The sequence below is a fragment of the Palaemon carinicauda genome, chromosome 13, assembly GCF_036898095.1.
Source record: "Palaemon carinicauda isolate YSFRI2023 chromosome 13, ASM3689809v2, whole genome shotgun sequence".
Taxonomy (NCBI): domain Eukaryota; kingdom Metazoa; phylum Arthropoda; class Malacostraca; order Decapoda; family Palaemonidae; genus Palaemon; species Palaemon carinicauda.
Genome location: NC_090737.1, coordinates 120,786,528 through 120,804,617, shown reverse-complemented (window position 1 = coordinate 120,804,617; position 18,090 = coordinate 120,786,528). Strand labels below are relative to the sequence as shown.

Sequence of the window (18,090 nt, the reverse complement as noted above, 5' to 3'; positions counted from 1 at the left end):
AGAGAGAGAGAGAGAGAGAGAGAGAGAGAGAGAGAGAGAGAGAGAGAGAGAGAGAGAGAGAGAGATACACTTATAGAGAGCTAGCGCATGATTAGAATGTACAGGGTGTCCCAAAATAATGTATACACACTTTGGATTGTTGTATGTTCAATTTCTTGATATTAACGTGGAAAACAGATTCACAGGAGAGAAATAATGCACATTTAAAGATTCTGAGAGTTTTTCACTGTGAACTCTCAGAATCTTTAAATGTGCATTTTTTCTCTCCTGTGAATCTGTTTTCCACGTTAATATTAATAAATTGAACAACTTGTAACAATCCAAAGAATGTATACAGTACATTATTTTGGGACACTCTGTAGTTTTCTTTTGGTCCTTGTTATCATCTGCCCTTAGTTATTTACTTATTAATCTATTTAATGGATAGTCCATTTATTTATCAAATAATTTCCTTCTTCATCTTAAAAAGAGGGTAAAATCTCATCCTAATAACTATTGGTATAATTCGAATTATATTGATAATTAAATAATTAACAGGTAAAATTAAAATATCTCTTGATACTGAGATAATTCCTTCAATAAGAATAAAGGTTTCACAAGTTTAATCTTATATTTTTGGATGCACAATCCCTCTTGCTTTCTTATAAAGTATAAGAACGCGTTATCGCAACGATTTTCTGATTTCCTACTCAAGTATTTTGCTCTCTCTCTCTCTCTCTCTCTCTCTCTCTCTCTCTCTCTCTCTCTCTCTCTCTCTCTCTCCTCTCTCTCTCTCTCTCATATATATATATATATATATATATATATATATATATATATATATATATATATATATATATATATATGTATATATATATATATATGTATATATATATTTATATATATACAGTATATATACATACATATATATACACACACATATACAATAACAACAACAACAATAAATGCTGCCTTTTCCATTGCACTACAGGACAAAGGCCTCAGCTATGATAATACATGTCTGGGGTTTGGCCAGTTTTCATCACCACTACTGCAGATTGGTGGATGTGGGAGAGTTTCGTCTAATCTCTCACAGCAAACCAACCTAGTATGGGTGGCCCTGACTAGTAGCTGTCCAGTCAAAATATTGCAGTCTTCAAGTAATTTTGCACATCGCTATCTTTATTTCTATAGTCATCATGACTATTCTAAGGGTTGTGGTGGCAAATGTGGTAACGTCCCGGACTGGTGATCGCCAGATTGGAGTTCGAGTCCCGCTCAAACTCGTTAGTTCCTTCGGTCTCCACAACCTCTCCATCCTGGTGAGCTAAGTAGGGGGAATTTTGGGGGAGCCTGTATGTCTATCTGCTGAGTCGTCAGCAGCCATTGCCTGGCCTTCTTTGGTCGTAGCTTGGGTGAAGAGGGTGCTTAGGTGCTGATCATATGTATATACTGTATGAGGTCTAGGGCATTGTCCTGCTTTATAGGGCAATGTCATTGCCATTTATGAGAGGCCTTTAAATATTAAACCTTTTGAAAATTTTTGATCGGCCATTTATTAGTCTATTTTAAGTTTTGATATTACTTTCTTAGTAAGAAACTCAAGTTGTTTTGAAATAACCAATAATGTTTTAGAAATTATGGAACTGTATTGGGATATTAATGATATTTCAAATTAGATTTAATGTTGGTCTTCATTACGAAGTCTAGGAAGAAACAAAATAGAATTTTGCATACATTGAAAGCACAAAGAAGCCCGTACATTTTTTCATTTCGTTTTTTTTTTTAGCTATACATTTGAAAATGTCCTTAATACAGCAGTGAGAAGGGAGAAGTAAATATATGTTTCTAATGTTATATTGTTACTCGTTTTGAATTATAAATAATAATAGTAAAGTCCCGACTTTCATCCTTTCATGCCACATCCAACTCTCAAACCGCACCCCCCACCCCTGTCGCTTTAAGTTTTCTGAAGAAATAGAGCGACATGTCTGACATGGTAGAAAGTTTATGGCATATGGCAAATGACAGGAGAAGCCTCGATCTAGGTGTGCCTAGACCCAGCCTAGGCCGTGGGAGAAGCCGACAGTAAGTTCGCGCTCCGTTAGGCTGTGTGAGGGGAACTTGCATAAACAGATATCTCATCCTGAATGGGACATACGAAATTAGCAGGATCTTTTAGCAGTGCCATGGCGCCTGTTATTTGGTATAATTCTTCATTGCAGACAATAGACTTTTTTCTACCTTAGTGAAATCAGATTTCACCCTCTAAAAAGCAAGTCTAGTTATTCTATTTCTTTTTTAATTCTGCACTTCCAATTGAAATCATCTGATATCCCTCATGATATTTGATTATGGATTTTGTAAATCGTATATTTTATATATCGTCTGAAACTTTCCACACTTTGGAAAGGGGTTGAATTTTGAGTCGGGGTCCTTCTAATATTCATAATGGCAAATGCTTAAGAGAGGTGGAGTGATTAGGTAAGTTTGTTGTCACCCTGGTACCATCCAAAAAGACCTGGGGGTCAAATTTTTGTCCGAAAGGGGCTTTTCGTGTAAAAGCACTTTGATGGGTTTTTTCCTTAGGTTCGCCGATCCATCGTCTTCTCTTCCTTCCCCCCTGCTACTTTTACAATCTCTACTATATACCCATTCTGTTATTTTTTTTTATATCTATCTATTATCTGCCATTCTCATTATATATCCTACCCATGTCCATTTCTTTTTCTTACATTCTGTTAGAATATCCTCTACCTTAGTTTGCTCTCCGGTCCATATTGCTCTTTTTCTTCTCTCCTTAGTGTTAGTCCCATCATTATTCTTCCCATAGCTTATTGGAGTTTTAACCATATAGGTTATGTTCTTTAATACTGGTAGGGCCATCTGATTAAATACTTTTTTTTTTAGAGAAAGTGTAATATAATACTGTATATATATATATATATATATATATATTTGCATATACAAATATATATTGTATATATGTATATATATACTGTATATATACATATGTATGTATATATGCATATATATATATATATATATGTATATATTGTATATATGCATATATACTATATATATGTGTATATTGTATATATATATATATATATATACAGTATGTATATATACAGAGAGAGAGAGAGAGAGAGAGAGAGAGGAGGAGAGAGAGCATTGCAGATGGCATCCGACTACAGTATTTCCAGCGTGGTAATAAAGGAAAATTTTTATTGAAACGATCCATATTTGATGTGAATATTCATACGTAACATTTGTTCGAGAGCTGAGATATTCATTTTATTCATTATACAAAGGGTTGTCATTTAATTAATTCTCGTTGTGCTTTTATGTTGAATGTATGAATTTTACTTTGGGAAGGAATTCAATAGTTTTTCTTTTCACATTTATAACCAATGGGCTTTTGGTGTGGAATATAAGCAGTTCAGTTTTCAGATGCTCAAAACTCATCTATTTGATATACATTAATATAAAGAGATAGTTAATATACAAGAATATTGTTAGATAAATGGCAGGACAAGGATTATAAATTAAACTTTAAGAGAGATTACGTAAATGGCTTATGGGGATGATCATGGTGAGGGGTAGATGGAGATGGTTTGGGCATGCTCTTCGTACTCTTCGAGAGAGATTATTTCAACAAACTTTCAACTGGGCTCCACAAGGCACTAGAAGAGTTGGAAGGCACCGGCCTACATGGATGAGGACTATGAAGTGTAAAGTAGATGATGAATGGAGAAGTATTGATTTAAAAGCTCAGGATAGAGACGACTGGCAAAATCTAACTGAGGCCCTTTGTGTCAATAGACGTAAGAGAGATGATGAAAAGAGACAGAAGTATTCCTATCCAAAAGTATTCCAACTGTTTTTATATAGAATATACATAGACACTTACATCCAAGTGAACTGACGTGTGAATTTAATCTGAATAAAGTAGAGAAATTGGATATCTTTAGTTTAGATGAATTGATCGTGTAATTCAACAGACGAAAAAAAGAATATCAAAGAAGGCGAAATGGAGGCACCTAGAAGTAGTTTAAAGGTTTAAAAGGTCGCTCATGAATGACAGAGGCAAGGGCACATTGACATTGCCCTAGCAATCAGGACAATTGCCTTAGAGACTGACCCTATATTATATGATCAGCGCCAAAGCCTCCTCTCCCACCCAAGCTAGGACCAGGGAAGGGCCAGACAGTGGCTGCTGATGACTCAGCAGATAGACCTATAAGCTACCCCAAACCCCCCAACCTTAGCTCACAAGGATGGTAAGGTTGCAGACACTAATGGCACCAACGAGTCTGAGTGGGACTCGAACCCCCGACTGGCAAACACCAGGCAGAGACGTTACCAATCAGGCCACAGATAAATTCGAGTGTTTGAGATGATTCAGTCATGTGGAGAGAACAGAGCGAACCATTGCTGTAAGATCTAGTAAATGCTAGATATACGTGGATGAAAAAAAGTATTGATACCATGGAATACTGATTTTCTAGAAGAGACAATGCTTGCCAGAAAGAATGATACGGCATAGCAGGTGTAGTGTGCAAGGTCGCACCACGAATAATAAATATTTCTGTTTATGTGGGAAGTTTATTGCGTAGAAAACTCTTGCACGATTCAATAGGTAAAGTGTGAGTGATGTAAAGTTCATTGTGTTGCTTTGTCACAGGAAAAATGGTTAACTTTGAAATCAATAAATTAAGAGTAAATTGGTAAACTAGATAGCAAGACCCCTACCGCAACTGAATCCGATGATTTCCAGTGAGGGAAACTTCAGCAGCTTATACACTGCAACATTTACCTCTAGCTTTAATACATTCTTCCATTTGCTGAACACTGAGAACCTTCCATTCCAATGATTATAGAGAGCTAGCTAAAATTAGTGCATGGTGCAAATTATTGGACATGAAGTTGAATCCTAATCAAACTCATTATGATTGTAATTAGGTCGAGGACAGTGGTTCCTCAACATCTGGATCTCGGCATTGATAATGTTTCTTTAACTCTGTATGACTCCTTTAAAATTTTAGGTGGGATTCTCGACAACAGGTTTACTTTTGAGAAACACATTAGGTCTGTGTCATCTTCAATTGCACAAAATATTGTTTTTTTAAGAAAGTCTTTTAAGATTTTCGGTGATCAATATATTCCGAAGAATTTTTAATTTTTTTCATTCTACCTTGTTTCAAGTATTGCTCTCCTGTCTGGTCTTCAGCTACTGATTTTCATATTAATTTGTTGGACAGGAACTTACGGTCTATTAGATATCTTATTCCTGATCTAGATAATAATCTATGGCGCCGTTGTTCAATTAGTTGGTTATGCATGCAGCATAATATTTTTCATAATTCTGACCATCCTTTACATTCAGATCTTCCCGGATAGTCCCGTCCTGTTCGTAATACACAATATTCTAGAAGTTTTATTCCTGCTATGACCAAGTTGTGGAAGGATCTTCCTAATCGGGTAGTTGAATCGGAAGAACTTTAAAAGTTCAAGCTTGCAAAAAACTTGTTACTTTTCTTCAAATATTTTAATTGTTTATTACTTCTCATAAAGTTTATTTATTTCCATATTTCCGTATCTCTATGGGATATTTTTTCCCTGTTGAAGCCCTTGGGCTTATCGCTTCCAGCTTTTCCAACAAGGGTTGTAGCTTAATTGTTAATAATGATAGTAATAATCATAACTAATGGTAAAGACTTTCTACGTCAGACCATTTACCCAACACTTCCTTTGCCAATAAACCAACGTTTCCGCTTTCAAAGCCTTCCACCTAAATCCTTGTTGTTTTAACCATCCAACTGAAAAACCTTTTATCTAGTTGCTTAATCATCTAGTCAACACTTTCTTTATCTAAACCATTCAACTAAGTTTCTTTTTTCTGTCTTATTAAAACTTTTTGTTTGAACCTTCCAACTAACTTATTTTATGTCTCAATCATCCAGGTTTTTCTCCATTTCAACCATACTGCTATTGCCGTCTCAACGATCTGACCACTCGTTCATTTGCAATAAGTAAACCAGCCTAACAACAGTGTACGTCTCGACCACCCAGCACATACTCCTTGCATCTCAACTGTCTCACCAATTTTCCTGTTTCAATATTCAAGCATCTGATCAACTTTGTCGCTGTCTCGGTAATTCAAGTGACGGGTTTTCCTGTCCCAAATGTTAGCCAGGAGTTCCTCCGTGTCAACAAACACTTCATCTGTCTTGACCGACCAATATGTAAACAGTCGAGTACTCAAAGGGAATGTGTTGTCACCTATGTTGTTTATCTTCCTCGTGGATATTGTAGTGCGTAGAACAGTCGGAGAGGGTGGCACACTTCCTCTGTCACTACCATCCAACCAAGATTTCCTCTGTCACAACATCTGACCAGCATGTTATCGGACCGAACTAGTCAACCAATATTTCATTTGTCTCAATCATTCATCCAACTTATCTTCTGTCTCAATCATCCAAACAATACTTTATCTGTCCCAACCATCCTACCATGTTAACCTTTTCCCTATCTGCCATCCTTCTCATATTTCGATTAAACACTTTCAACCAAATTTTTGGCATTTCCTTTTTATGCAAACTCATTGAAGACCATTGGATATAAATCTTCAGTAAATTTTAGGAAAACATATTTTTCTAGTAGAAATGGTTACGGAGCACCGTGGTATAATATCTAGATCTGTTCACATTTTCACTATATTTACGTCTAATGTAATGAATAAAGAACCTTTTTATTCAAAAACCTTTTATACAAACTAGTCAAGACAAAAGACAATTTTCTGTAAAGAAACTTTCATACAAACTAGTTAGGACAATTTTCTGTACAAGAAACCTATATAAAAACTAGTCAAGACAATTTTCTGTACTTAGTCAAGACAATTTTCTGTACAAGAAAGTTTTATACAAACTATTCAAGACAATTTTCTGTACAATAAAGTTTTATACAAACTAGTCAAGACAATTTTCTGTACAAGAAACTTTTATACAGACTAGTCAAGACAATTTTCTGTATAAGAAACTTTCATACAAACTAGTCAAGATAATTTTCTGTACAAGAAACTTTTATACAAGCTATTCAAGACAATTTTCTGTACAAGAAACTTTCATTCAAACTAGTCAAGATAATTTTCTGTACAAGAAACTTTTATATAAACTAGTCAAGACAATTTTCTGTACAAGAAACTTTCATACAAACTAGTCAAGATAATTTTCTGTACAAGAAACTTTTGTACAAACTAGTCAAGATAATTTTCTGTACAAGAAACTTTCATACAAACTAGTTAAGACAATTTTCTGTACAAGAAACCTATATGAAAACTAGTCAAGACAATTTTCTGTACAAGAAAGTTTTATACAAACTATTCAAGACAATTTTCTGTACAAGAAAGTTTTATACAAACTATTCAAGACAATTTTCTGTACAAGAAAGTTTTATACAAACTATTCAAGACAATTTTCTGTACAATAAAGTTTTATAAAAACTAGTCAAGATAATTTTCTGTACAAGAAACTTTTATACAAACTAGTCAAGACAATGTTCTGTACAAGAAACGTTTATACAAACTAGTCAAGACAATTTTCTGTACAAGACACTTTTATACAAACTAGTCAAGACAAGTTCCTGTACAAGAAACTTTTATATAAAATAGTCAAGACAATTTTCTGTACAAGAAACCTATATACAAACTAGTCAAGATAATTTTCTGTACAAAAAACATTTATACAAACTATTCAAGACAATTTTCTGTACAAGAAACTTTCATACGAACTAGTCAAGATAATTTTCTTTACAAGACACTTTTATACAAACTAGTCAAGACAATTTTCTGTACAAGAAAAAACAATGCCCCTGGCTTTATAGTATTCTACTTTTCCAACTAGGGTTGCAGGTTAGCAATTAATAATAATAATAATAATAATAATAATAATAATGATAATAATAATAATAATAATAACGATATAAGCAGACATATAACCGAAATAATGCTATAAATCAAGTGTCTGAATTCATCAAATGTGATAACATTCCTACCTGATAGAAACAGTAATTAGGTGAAACTTTACTTTCAATCGTCATGGCTCGCTAATGGTGAATCTAAATCACGAAAAAACAACCTCACCTAAAATGACATGTTAATTACTTGACTAATTATTGCAAATTGCAACTCGGTATGACCTTTATGGCAGAGATGATTGATCCATTAAGAGAGGTGTAATCTGAAAAGAGACTAAGCTGATTGATGATAAATGATTCGGATAGGCTAATCAGCCTCCCAAACAAAGGATTTTTAATCTGTTCATAGAGGATGTTCCATTTAGGGGAATTATAATGGTAAAACGTTCGTTGAATGTCGTCTAAATAAAAGATTGGGATTATACTGCAAGGGCAAGGTAGGGTAGGGATCTTTCCCATTGATGATTATGTGGAACGAGGTCGTGTTTGAAAGGAATTAAAACAAGGGAAGTTTTATTTGTTATTATACCTCAAAACAAAGGAAGCAAAGCCATTGGTGAGTTGATTCAATTAGTGGAAATAATCAAAATGAAAATTAATAGATTTGCAGAAGAGAGAAAGGGACATTATTTCGCACTCTGGCATGAATGAACTGAAAAATGAATTCTATTTTAAGGTTAAAGTGCAGTAGTGGTTGTGGTGGCCGATGTGGTAACATCCCTGACTGGTGAACGCCAGACTGGGGTTCGAGTAACGCTCAAACTCGTTAGGTTCTTTGGTCGCTGTAACCTCACCATCCTTGTGAGCTTAGGATGGGGTTTTTTTGGGGAGCCTAGAGGTCTATCTGCTGAGACATCAGCAGCCATTGCCTTGCCCTCCTTGGTCCTAGCTTGAGTGGAGAGGGGCTTGAGCGCTGATCATATGTATATATGGTCAGTCTCTAGGGCATTGTCCTGCTTGATAGGGCAATGTCACTGTCCCTTGCCTCTGCCATTTATGAATGGCCTTTAAAACCTTTAAAATGGGCCGTAACAGGGAGACCGGCGCTTTATCGAACTGGGATTGATGTTAAATTCTAGCCAATCAATAATTGAATCTGCAGTCACTTGATGTATTGTTAATGTGGGTGTGGAGAGTTGTTGGAAATATCTATCTAATGATAGATATTATGGATGACATAATGAGTAAAAAACGTTTGCATAGGTACGTTTAGAGTGTAAGCGATAGCAGAGTATTACCTACTAGTGTACGCGACCCGTCAAAATATAACCTAAATAATGCTACATATCAAGTTTCTAAATTCATCAAATGTGATAACATTCCTACCTGATAGAAACAGTAATTAGGTAAAACTTTACTTTCAATCGTCATGGCTCGCTAATGGTGAATCTAAATCACGGAAAAACAACCTCACCTAAAATGACATGTTAATTACTTGACTAATTATTGCAAATTGCAACTCGGTATGACCTTTATGGCAGAGATGATTGATCCAAGAGATGTGTAATCTGTAAAGAGACTAAGCTGATTGATCCATTAAGAGATGTGTAATCTGAAAAGAGACTAAGCTGATTGATCCATTAAGAGATGTGTAATCTGAAAAGAGACTAAGCTGATTGATCCATTAAGAGATGTGTAATCTGAAAAGAGACTAAGCTGATTGATCCATTAAGAGATGTGTAATCTGAAAAGAGACTAAGCTGATTGATAATAAATGATTCGGAAAGGCTAATCAGCCTCCCAAACAAAGGATTTTTAATCTGTTCATAGAGGATGTTCCATTTAGGGAATTATAATGGTAAAACGTTCGTTGAATGTCGTCTAAATAAAAGATTGGGATTATACTGCAAGGGCAAGGTAGGGTAGGGATCTTTCCCATTGATGATTATGTGGAACGAGGTCGTGTTTGAAAGGAATTAAAACAAGGAAGTTTTATATTTGTTATTATACCTCAAAACAAAGGAAGCAAAGCCATTGGTGAGTTGATTCAATTAGTGGAAATAATCAAAATGAAAATTAATAGATTTGCAGACGAGAGAGAGGGACACTATTTCGCACTCTGGCATGAATGAACTGAAAAATGAATTTTATTTTAAGGTTAAAGTGCAGTAGGTGGTTGTGGTGACCGATGTGGTAACGTCCTTGACTGGGGTGATCGCCAGGCTGGAGTTCGAATCTCGCTCAAACTCGTTAGTTTTCTTTGGTCGCTGTAACCTCACCATCCTTGTGAGCTTAGGATGGGAGGTTTTTGTGGAGCCTATAGGTCTATCTGCTGAGACATCAACAGCCATTGCCCTGGCCCTCCTTTGGCCCCAGCTTGGCTGGAGAGGGGGGCTTGAGCGCTGATCATATGTATATATGGTCAGTCTCTAGGGCATTGTCCTGCTTGATAGGGCAATGTCTCTGTCCCCTTGCCCCTCTGCCATTCATGGCGTCATTCAAAACCTTTAAAATGGGGGTGTAACAGGGAGACCGGTATAGTATCGAACTGTGATTGGTCTTTAATGATTGCTATTCAAATTGAATAAGCAATGATTTCAAGTATTGTTAATGTAGGTGTTGGGAGTTGTTTAACATCAAGGATATACGATAAACAGGTGTCTAATGATAGATATTATTGATTACATTATGAGAAAATAAAAACGTTTGCATAGGTACGTTTAGAGTGTAAGCGATAACAGAGTATTACTTAATAGCGTATGCGATCCGTCAAAAACGAGGGCTAAATATTTAGATAGATTTGCACACACACATTCAACCCTTCCCACCCCCTCTCCCTTTTCTAATTATACAACCTTCTCACCAGGTTATGACTACTCCTTCTCCCCCTGCCCAAGGGACTAGGAGAGACCGAGTAGTTATACATTTTGCCGTTCAGCATGACCGGAAAGATATACAGTATTTATATATATATATATATATATATATTGTATGTATGTATACATATACATAATACGGTATATATGTGTTATACTCACGAAAGGAAAAGACTTGATTGGAGTTAGTACTTTCGTCCGTTAGGGACATCAACAGACTCATCACGCGTCAGCTTTCGTGAGTTATATATATATATATTATATATATATGTATATATATCTAGACACTTGTTCTATTATATAGGGGGAGACAGGAAAATAATTTCTAGGCTATTAATGAAGAGAGGAGAGAGGAGAGAGATGAGAGAGAGAGAGGAGAGAGAGAGGTTTAAAAACAGCAAGATAACCATTCAAGATATTAACATCCAGTCTCACATGTTTTGTTACTAGATGCTTCGTAGGTAAGTTTTCACTCTGTTCATTCGAATCAGTTGTGGTAAATTAGAGTAAGTGTTTATTGTACGATTCGAAAATGGGTGGTAGTAAGGGGTAAGCTTATGAGGATAAATGAAAAATTAGACAAGTTTTTTTCTTGGATGTGATGAAAAGTTTTTTTGATTTGCGTAAAATTGTAATGAAGAAATTGTATGAACAGATTATTGAACCAAGTCTCCCCTTATGGAAGTCAGGTGCTGACGATGGCTGCAGTAGGAGAGTAGTGTTGAGTTAATTTGTCTGCTTATTAAATTCGAGTAGGAGGGTTGAAAGGTGAATGTTGTGGTTAAATGATTAACATTAGAGGAAAGATAAATGAATGTTAATGTGTTGGTTTGGCCTCACGCACATGGAGGAAAAGGTACGATATTACAGGCCTTGTCCATGAGTAGAGGAAGGCCAAGAAAGTGCTGGCTAGGGTGGTATATATATTGGGGCAGTAGGGTCTATCTAAACATAGATTGTAGGAGTAATACAATGCAAGGTGGAGGTGTATTTCAATGTTTGCTAGGGTAACGGATATGTTTATTCATGTGCCATTCTTCTTATGGGGCTATGCTATGTAGCAGTGCATGATAGTCTTAGGCACATTTTCAATTATTATTATTATTATTATTATTATTATTATTATTATTATTATTATTATTGGTAGTAGTAGTGCTATTATTATTATTATTATTATTATTATTATTAATAGATAAGCCTACAACCCTAGTTGGAAAAGAAAGATGCAATAAGCCCAAGGGCTCCAACAGGGAAAAATAGCCCAGTGAAGAAAGGAAATAAGGAAATGAATAAAAGATATAAGAAGTATTGAACAATTAAAATGGAATATTTTAAAAACATTAACAACATTGAAACAGATATTTCATAAATAAACAATGAAAAGACCAATGTGAACTTTTACTAGTGACTGACTAGCAAGTGCAGAAGGGGGCTTAAAGTAACCTCACATTCTTCACCTTATATGAGAACCCAGTTTCTCATATAAGTGAGATGGGGCATCAACTTGACCACGAGGTGTGGGTTGGTGCAGAGAAAATATAAAGCAACATCATTTTTACTTTGAAGAGTTGTGGGTAAGCCTCGGGTCTTCTTAATACAATTTACTTTAATATCATGTTTACTTTTCTAGTTTTAATTGAATATTCTTTTAATCTTTATTTATAATAAACGATATCGGGCGTCAATGACCTTCGATGTCAGGATGCCAGAGAACTTCAAATCATTCCTCTCTCTCTTCTCTCTCTCTCTCCTCTCTCTCTCTCTCTTCTAATTGAATATTCTTCTTATCTTTATTTATAATAAACGATATCGGGCTTCAATGACCTTCGATGTCAGGATGCCGGAGAACTTCAAATCTCTCTCTCTCTCTCTCTCTCTCTCTCTCTCTCTCTCTCTCTCTCTCTCTTCTAATTGAATATTCTTCTTATCTTTATTTATAATAAACGATATCGGCGTCAATGACCTTCGATGTCAGGATGCCAGAGAACTTCAAATCATTCTCTCTCTCTCTCTCTCTCTCTCTCCTCTCTCTCTCTCTCTCTCTCTCTCTCTCTAATTGAATATTCTTTTAATCTTTATTTATAATAAACGATATCGGCGTCAATGACCTTCGATGTCAGGATGCCAGAGAACTTCAAATCATTCTCTCTCTCTCTCTCTCCTCTCTCTCTCTCTCTCTCTCTCTCTCTCTCTCTTCTAATTGAATATTCTTTTAATCTTTATTTATAATAAACGATATCGGCGTCAATGACCTTCGATGTCAGGATGCCAGAGAACTTCAAATCATTCTCTCTCTCTCTCTCTCTCTCTCTCTCTCTCTCTCTCTCTCTCTTCTAATTGAATATTCTTCTTATCTTTATTTATAATAAACGATATCGGCGTCAATGACCTTCGATGTCAGGATGCCGGAGAACTTCAAATCTCTCTCTCTCTCTCTCTCTCTCTCTCTCTCTCTCTCAACTATCTCTCTCTCTCTCTCTTCTAATTGAATATTCTTCTTATCTTTATTTATAATAAACGATATCGGCGTCAATGACCTTCGATGTCAGGATGCCGGAGAACTTCAAATCTCTCTCTCTCTCTCTCTCTCTCTCTCTCTCTCTCTTCTAATTGAATATTCTTCTTATCTTTATTTATAATAAACGATATCGGCGTCAATGACCTTCGATGTCAGGATGCCAGAGAACTTCAAATCTCTCTCTCTCTCTCTCTCTCTCTCCTCTCTCTCTCTCTCTCTCTCTTCTAATTGAATATTCTTCTTATCTTTATTTATAATAAACGATATCGGCGTCAATGACCTTCGATGTCAGGATGCCGGAGAACTTCAAATCTCTCTCTCTCTCTCTCTCTCTCTCTCTCTCTCTTCTAATTGAATATTCTTCTTATCTTTATTTATAATAAACGATATCGGCGTCAATGACCTTCGATGTCAGGATGCCAGAGAACTTCAAATCTCTCTCTCTCTCTCTCTCTCTCTCTCTCTCTCTCTCTTCTAATTGAATATTCTTCTTATCTTTATTTATAATAAACGATATCGGCTTCAATGACCTTCGATGTCAGGATTGCCAGAGAACTTCAAATCTCTCTCTCTCTCTCTCTCTCTCTCTCTCTCTCTCTCTCTTCTAATTGAATATTCTTCTTATCTTTATTTATAATAAACGATATCGGCTTCAATGACCTTCGATGTCAGGATGCCAGAGAACTTCAAATCTCTCTCTTTCTCTCTCTCTCTCTCTCTCTCTCTCTCTCTCTCTCTCTCTTCTAATTGAATATTCTTCTTATCTTTATTTATAATAAACGATATCGGCTTCAATGACCTTCGATGTCAGGATGCCGGAGAACTTCAAATCTCTCTCTCTCTCTCTCTCTCTCTCTCTCTCTCTCTCTCTCTCTCTTCTAATTGAATATTCTTCTTATCTTTATTTATAATAAACGATATCGGCGTCAATGACCTTCGATGTCAGGATGCCAGAGAACTTCAAATCTCTCTCTCTCTCTCTCTCTCTCTCTCTCTCTCTCTCTCTCTTCTAATTGAATATTCTTTTAATCTATTTATAATAAACGATATCGGCTTCAATGACCTTCGATGTCAGGATGCCGGAGAACTTCAAATCTCTCTCTCTCTCTCTCTCTCTCTCTCTCTCTCTCTCTCTTCTAATTGAATATTCTTCTTATCTTTATTTATAATAAACGATATCGTTGTCAATGACCTTCGATGTCAGGATGCCGGAGAACTTCAAATCTCTCTCTCTCTCTCTCTCTCTCTCTCTCTCTCTCTCTCTTCTAATTGAATATTCTTCTTATTTTTTATTCATAATAAACGATATCGGCGTCAATGACCTTCGATGTCAGGATGTCAGAGAACTTCAGATCATTCATTCATTCATTCTGTGCAGAAAACTACAACATTTGTTGTTTAGTTGTCTTAGAATGCTCTTCTTCTCCTCTACCTCTTTCCCCACATTCATTGTTCCATTCTAGGTCTTCCCTTCCTCCTCCTTCTTGACACTTCTGTATCGTTTCATTAACATGCCATCCTCCCTTTTTTGCATGTACCTCAAGGCTTCTTGAAACACCTTAATCCATCGTTTTCTCTATGCTACACCCTTTTATCATTTCTAGTATCTTCATATTTCCCATCATTCAATTTCTTCTTTAGCTACGATGGTAGGCATAGAGCTTTAATATTTCTTAATCAGTTCATACGTAGTATATGGAAACGTCCCTGACAGGCGTTCTGCTGGGCGGGAGATGGGGTCCCGCTTAAACTCTGTAGTTTCGTGTAGTGTCTGCAATTTCAACATCCTTGTGAGCTAAGGATTGGGGATTTGTGGGATCCTATAAGTCTACCTGCTGAGTCATCAGCAGACATTGTATTGCCCTCTCTGGTCCAGCTTGGGTGGAGAGGGGCGCTCATCATAGTGACATGTGGTCAGTGTTTAGGACATTGTTGATAAGTCTACGGGTTGAGTCATCAGCAGACATTGCCTGCCCCCCCTCTGGTCCCAGCTTGGGTGGAGGGGGTTTGGGGTGCTGATCATATTGATATTTGGTCAGTCTCTAGGGCATTGTCACTGTCCTCTGCATCAGCCATCCTTGAGCGGCCTTTAGCGTCCATAGACTCATAATCTCTTGCCAATATTTTGCACACCTCTAGCTATTTTTCTTATTTCGTTTATTATTCAACTGCTTATCAAGTTTTTCACCCTCCATTTATAGTCACAACTCTAATCTTAATCATCATATTCACTTTCATTTATGTATTTATTCTCAAATTAACATATATGTTTAATGTCAAAAGATATATTATTTATAATTTCAAAGGAAACTGCTATCTGGAAGTTTCCAAAAGATATGTTTCAATAGGAACTTCTTCTTTAGAGCCTTTTTGACTTGGACCCCAAACACATTATTATTATTATTATTATTATTATTATTATTATTATTATTATTATTATTATTATAGCTACAATCCTAGTTGGCAAAGGAAGATGCTATCAACCCAAGGGCTCCAACAGGGAAAAATAGCGCAGTGAGGAAAGGAAATAAAGAAATAAATAAGCGCTACGAGAAATAATGAACAATTAGAATAAAATATTTTAATAACAGTAACAACATCAAACAGATATTTCATATATAAACTATAAAAAGACTTATGTCAGCCTGATCAACATAAAAAAAATTGCTGGAAGTTTGAACTTTTGATACTTGTCTACTTGTAACCCCATGCACAAATTTAGAAACTTCTTTATAATACTTGGTTACTCGGATCCAAGGTCTTAATTTTAGTATTTTGTTAATTAGATCAGGTTTATATCGCCTCGGGCACCAATTTTTGGATTATTGTAACTTACCAATATATATATATATATATATATGTGTGTGTGTGTGTGTGTGGTGTGTATATATATATATATATATACATACATATATATATATATACATATATATATATATATATATATATAAATTACTGCCTTGGGTACTGATAATAGTTCATAAAGACGTTTTCGAAGAAAAATAAGGTACCATAACGTTTTAAAATCATCAGGCAATTTTAAAATTATATTCCCATGAACTAGAACCGACAGTAAACAAATGACGTTTCGTATAATTAAATGTATTTTCAACAATAACAAAGAAGAGAAGCAGAGACACCTAGAATTTTTTTTTTTTTACAGCTTAAGAAAAGAACTTAAAATGATTGTCTTAGGTGCTGCAACACCTCATAAATGATTGCTTTGGTTGCATGTGAGACAGTCCCTGAAATTATTGCCTGGGTCCAATATAGCAAAGACCCTAATGGTAGAGTCCTTGGCTCTAGTGTGTGACACTGATATTGTTGGACACTAGCAGCCAAAATGGTTTACCAGAAGTCTTACATTTTACTGTATGAAATATTATGATTTTCTTCTTGGGAATGTCATTGATACCGAGGCTCACCAGTTTCATTTACTTTCCAATGTTGTTTATCAAACAACTCGCATATGTACATGAGCAATTCTCCGAAAGAAATTGATATTTATTATATAAACTTTTCCCTAAAGGGAAATGAGATACTTAGAGAAAAATATCTTATGACTAAGGGAATTATCCATGTTGCAGAGAGAGAGAGAGAGAGAGAGAGAGAGAGAGAGAGAGAGAGGGCAGACTTTGTTGTTGAAACATGTTCATTCAGACAATTCAAGTAATAGAACGATTATATTTGTTATATAAACCTTTTCACTGACGGGAACTGAGAGAGAGAGAGAGAGAGAGAGAGAGAGAGAGAGAGAGACTTTTACAAATTATACAGCATTCACAAGACAATAGTGAGGATAACCCAATACTTATCAAATACCCAGGTAGGGTTTGAGAGAGAGAGAGAGGAGAGAGAGAGAGAGAGAGAAAGAGAGAGTTTTACAAATTAGAGAGCATTCACAAGACAATAGTGAGCATAACCCAATACTTATCAAATACCCAGGTAGGATTTTAGAGAGAGAGAGAGAGAGAGAGAGAGAGAGAGAGAGAGAGAGAGAGAGACTTTTACAAATTATACAGCATTCACAAGACAATAGTGAGGATAACCCAATACTTATCAAATACCCAGGTAGGATTTTAGAGAGAGAGAGAGAGAGAGAGAGAGAGAGAGAGAGAGAGAGAGAGAAACTCACGAATCAGGACTTACTGGACGCATCCGTCAGCCACAAGGCGTATCGAACGTAGTGCCAGTAAAGCCAGTGGCTCGGATGCTGCATGTCCGGATGATGCTTCAGCGAGAGGAAGAACACGAAGATCAGGTACAGCAGATCGGAGATGGCCAGAGCTGTCAGATAGCTATTAGTAGACGACCTCATCTTCCTCCTGGTTAGGACGACCATGGACACGCTGTTCCCGACGACCCCGAAGCACATGACCAGGGGGACGAAGACCTTCTGGACCCAGTGGCGAGAGTCGTCCATGAAGGTCTCGTAAATGGAGGCTTTGGATTCATTGGTCAAGGTCGAGATGTTCTGGGGGAAATCTAGGGATGTCTCGTCGTAGATGGGATTGGCAGAGAAGTTGCCAGGGCTTAAGTAAGGATTGTCAGTGTTGTTGATTTGCAGGTACGTAGGACTCTTGGAAACATTGTTTATAAGCCCCCCAAGGGCTAAGTCTTCGTTGAAAGTTGTATTTTCAATCATTTCCATGTCTAGGAGAGTTTCATCACTTAGATATACTATGAAAAATATGATAAAATTTAACTATAATTATGGTGCGTAAGATCTGTGAGAAGGATTATTCCTAACAAGAAAGAAGAATGATATCGTTCAAAGAGCGATATTTCTTAAGTCTTCTC

The 18,090-nt window shown here is 36.1% G+C and overlaps 1 protein-coding gene across 1 annotated transcript in view; it reads right to left on the bottom strand.

The window, feature by feature from the left end:
• Positions 1 to 18,090, bottom strand: part of LOC137652175 (FMRFamide receptor-like) — a 107,570-nt gene that overhangs the window by 83,537 nt on the left and 5,943 nt on the right. Inside the window, exon 3 of the mRNA XM_068385384.1 lies at positions 17,440 to 17,970. Within this exon, the coding sequence (XP_068241485.1) occupies positions 17,440 to 17,970 (531 nt within the window). The remainder of the gene's footprint in view (positions 1 to 17,439; positions 17,971 to 18,090) is intronic.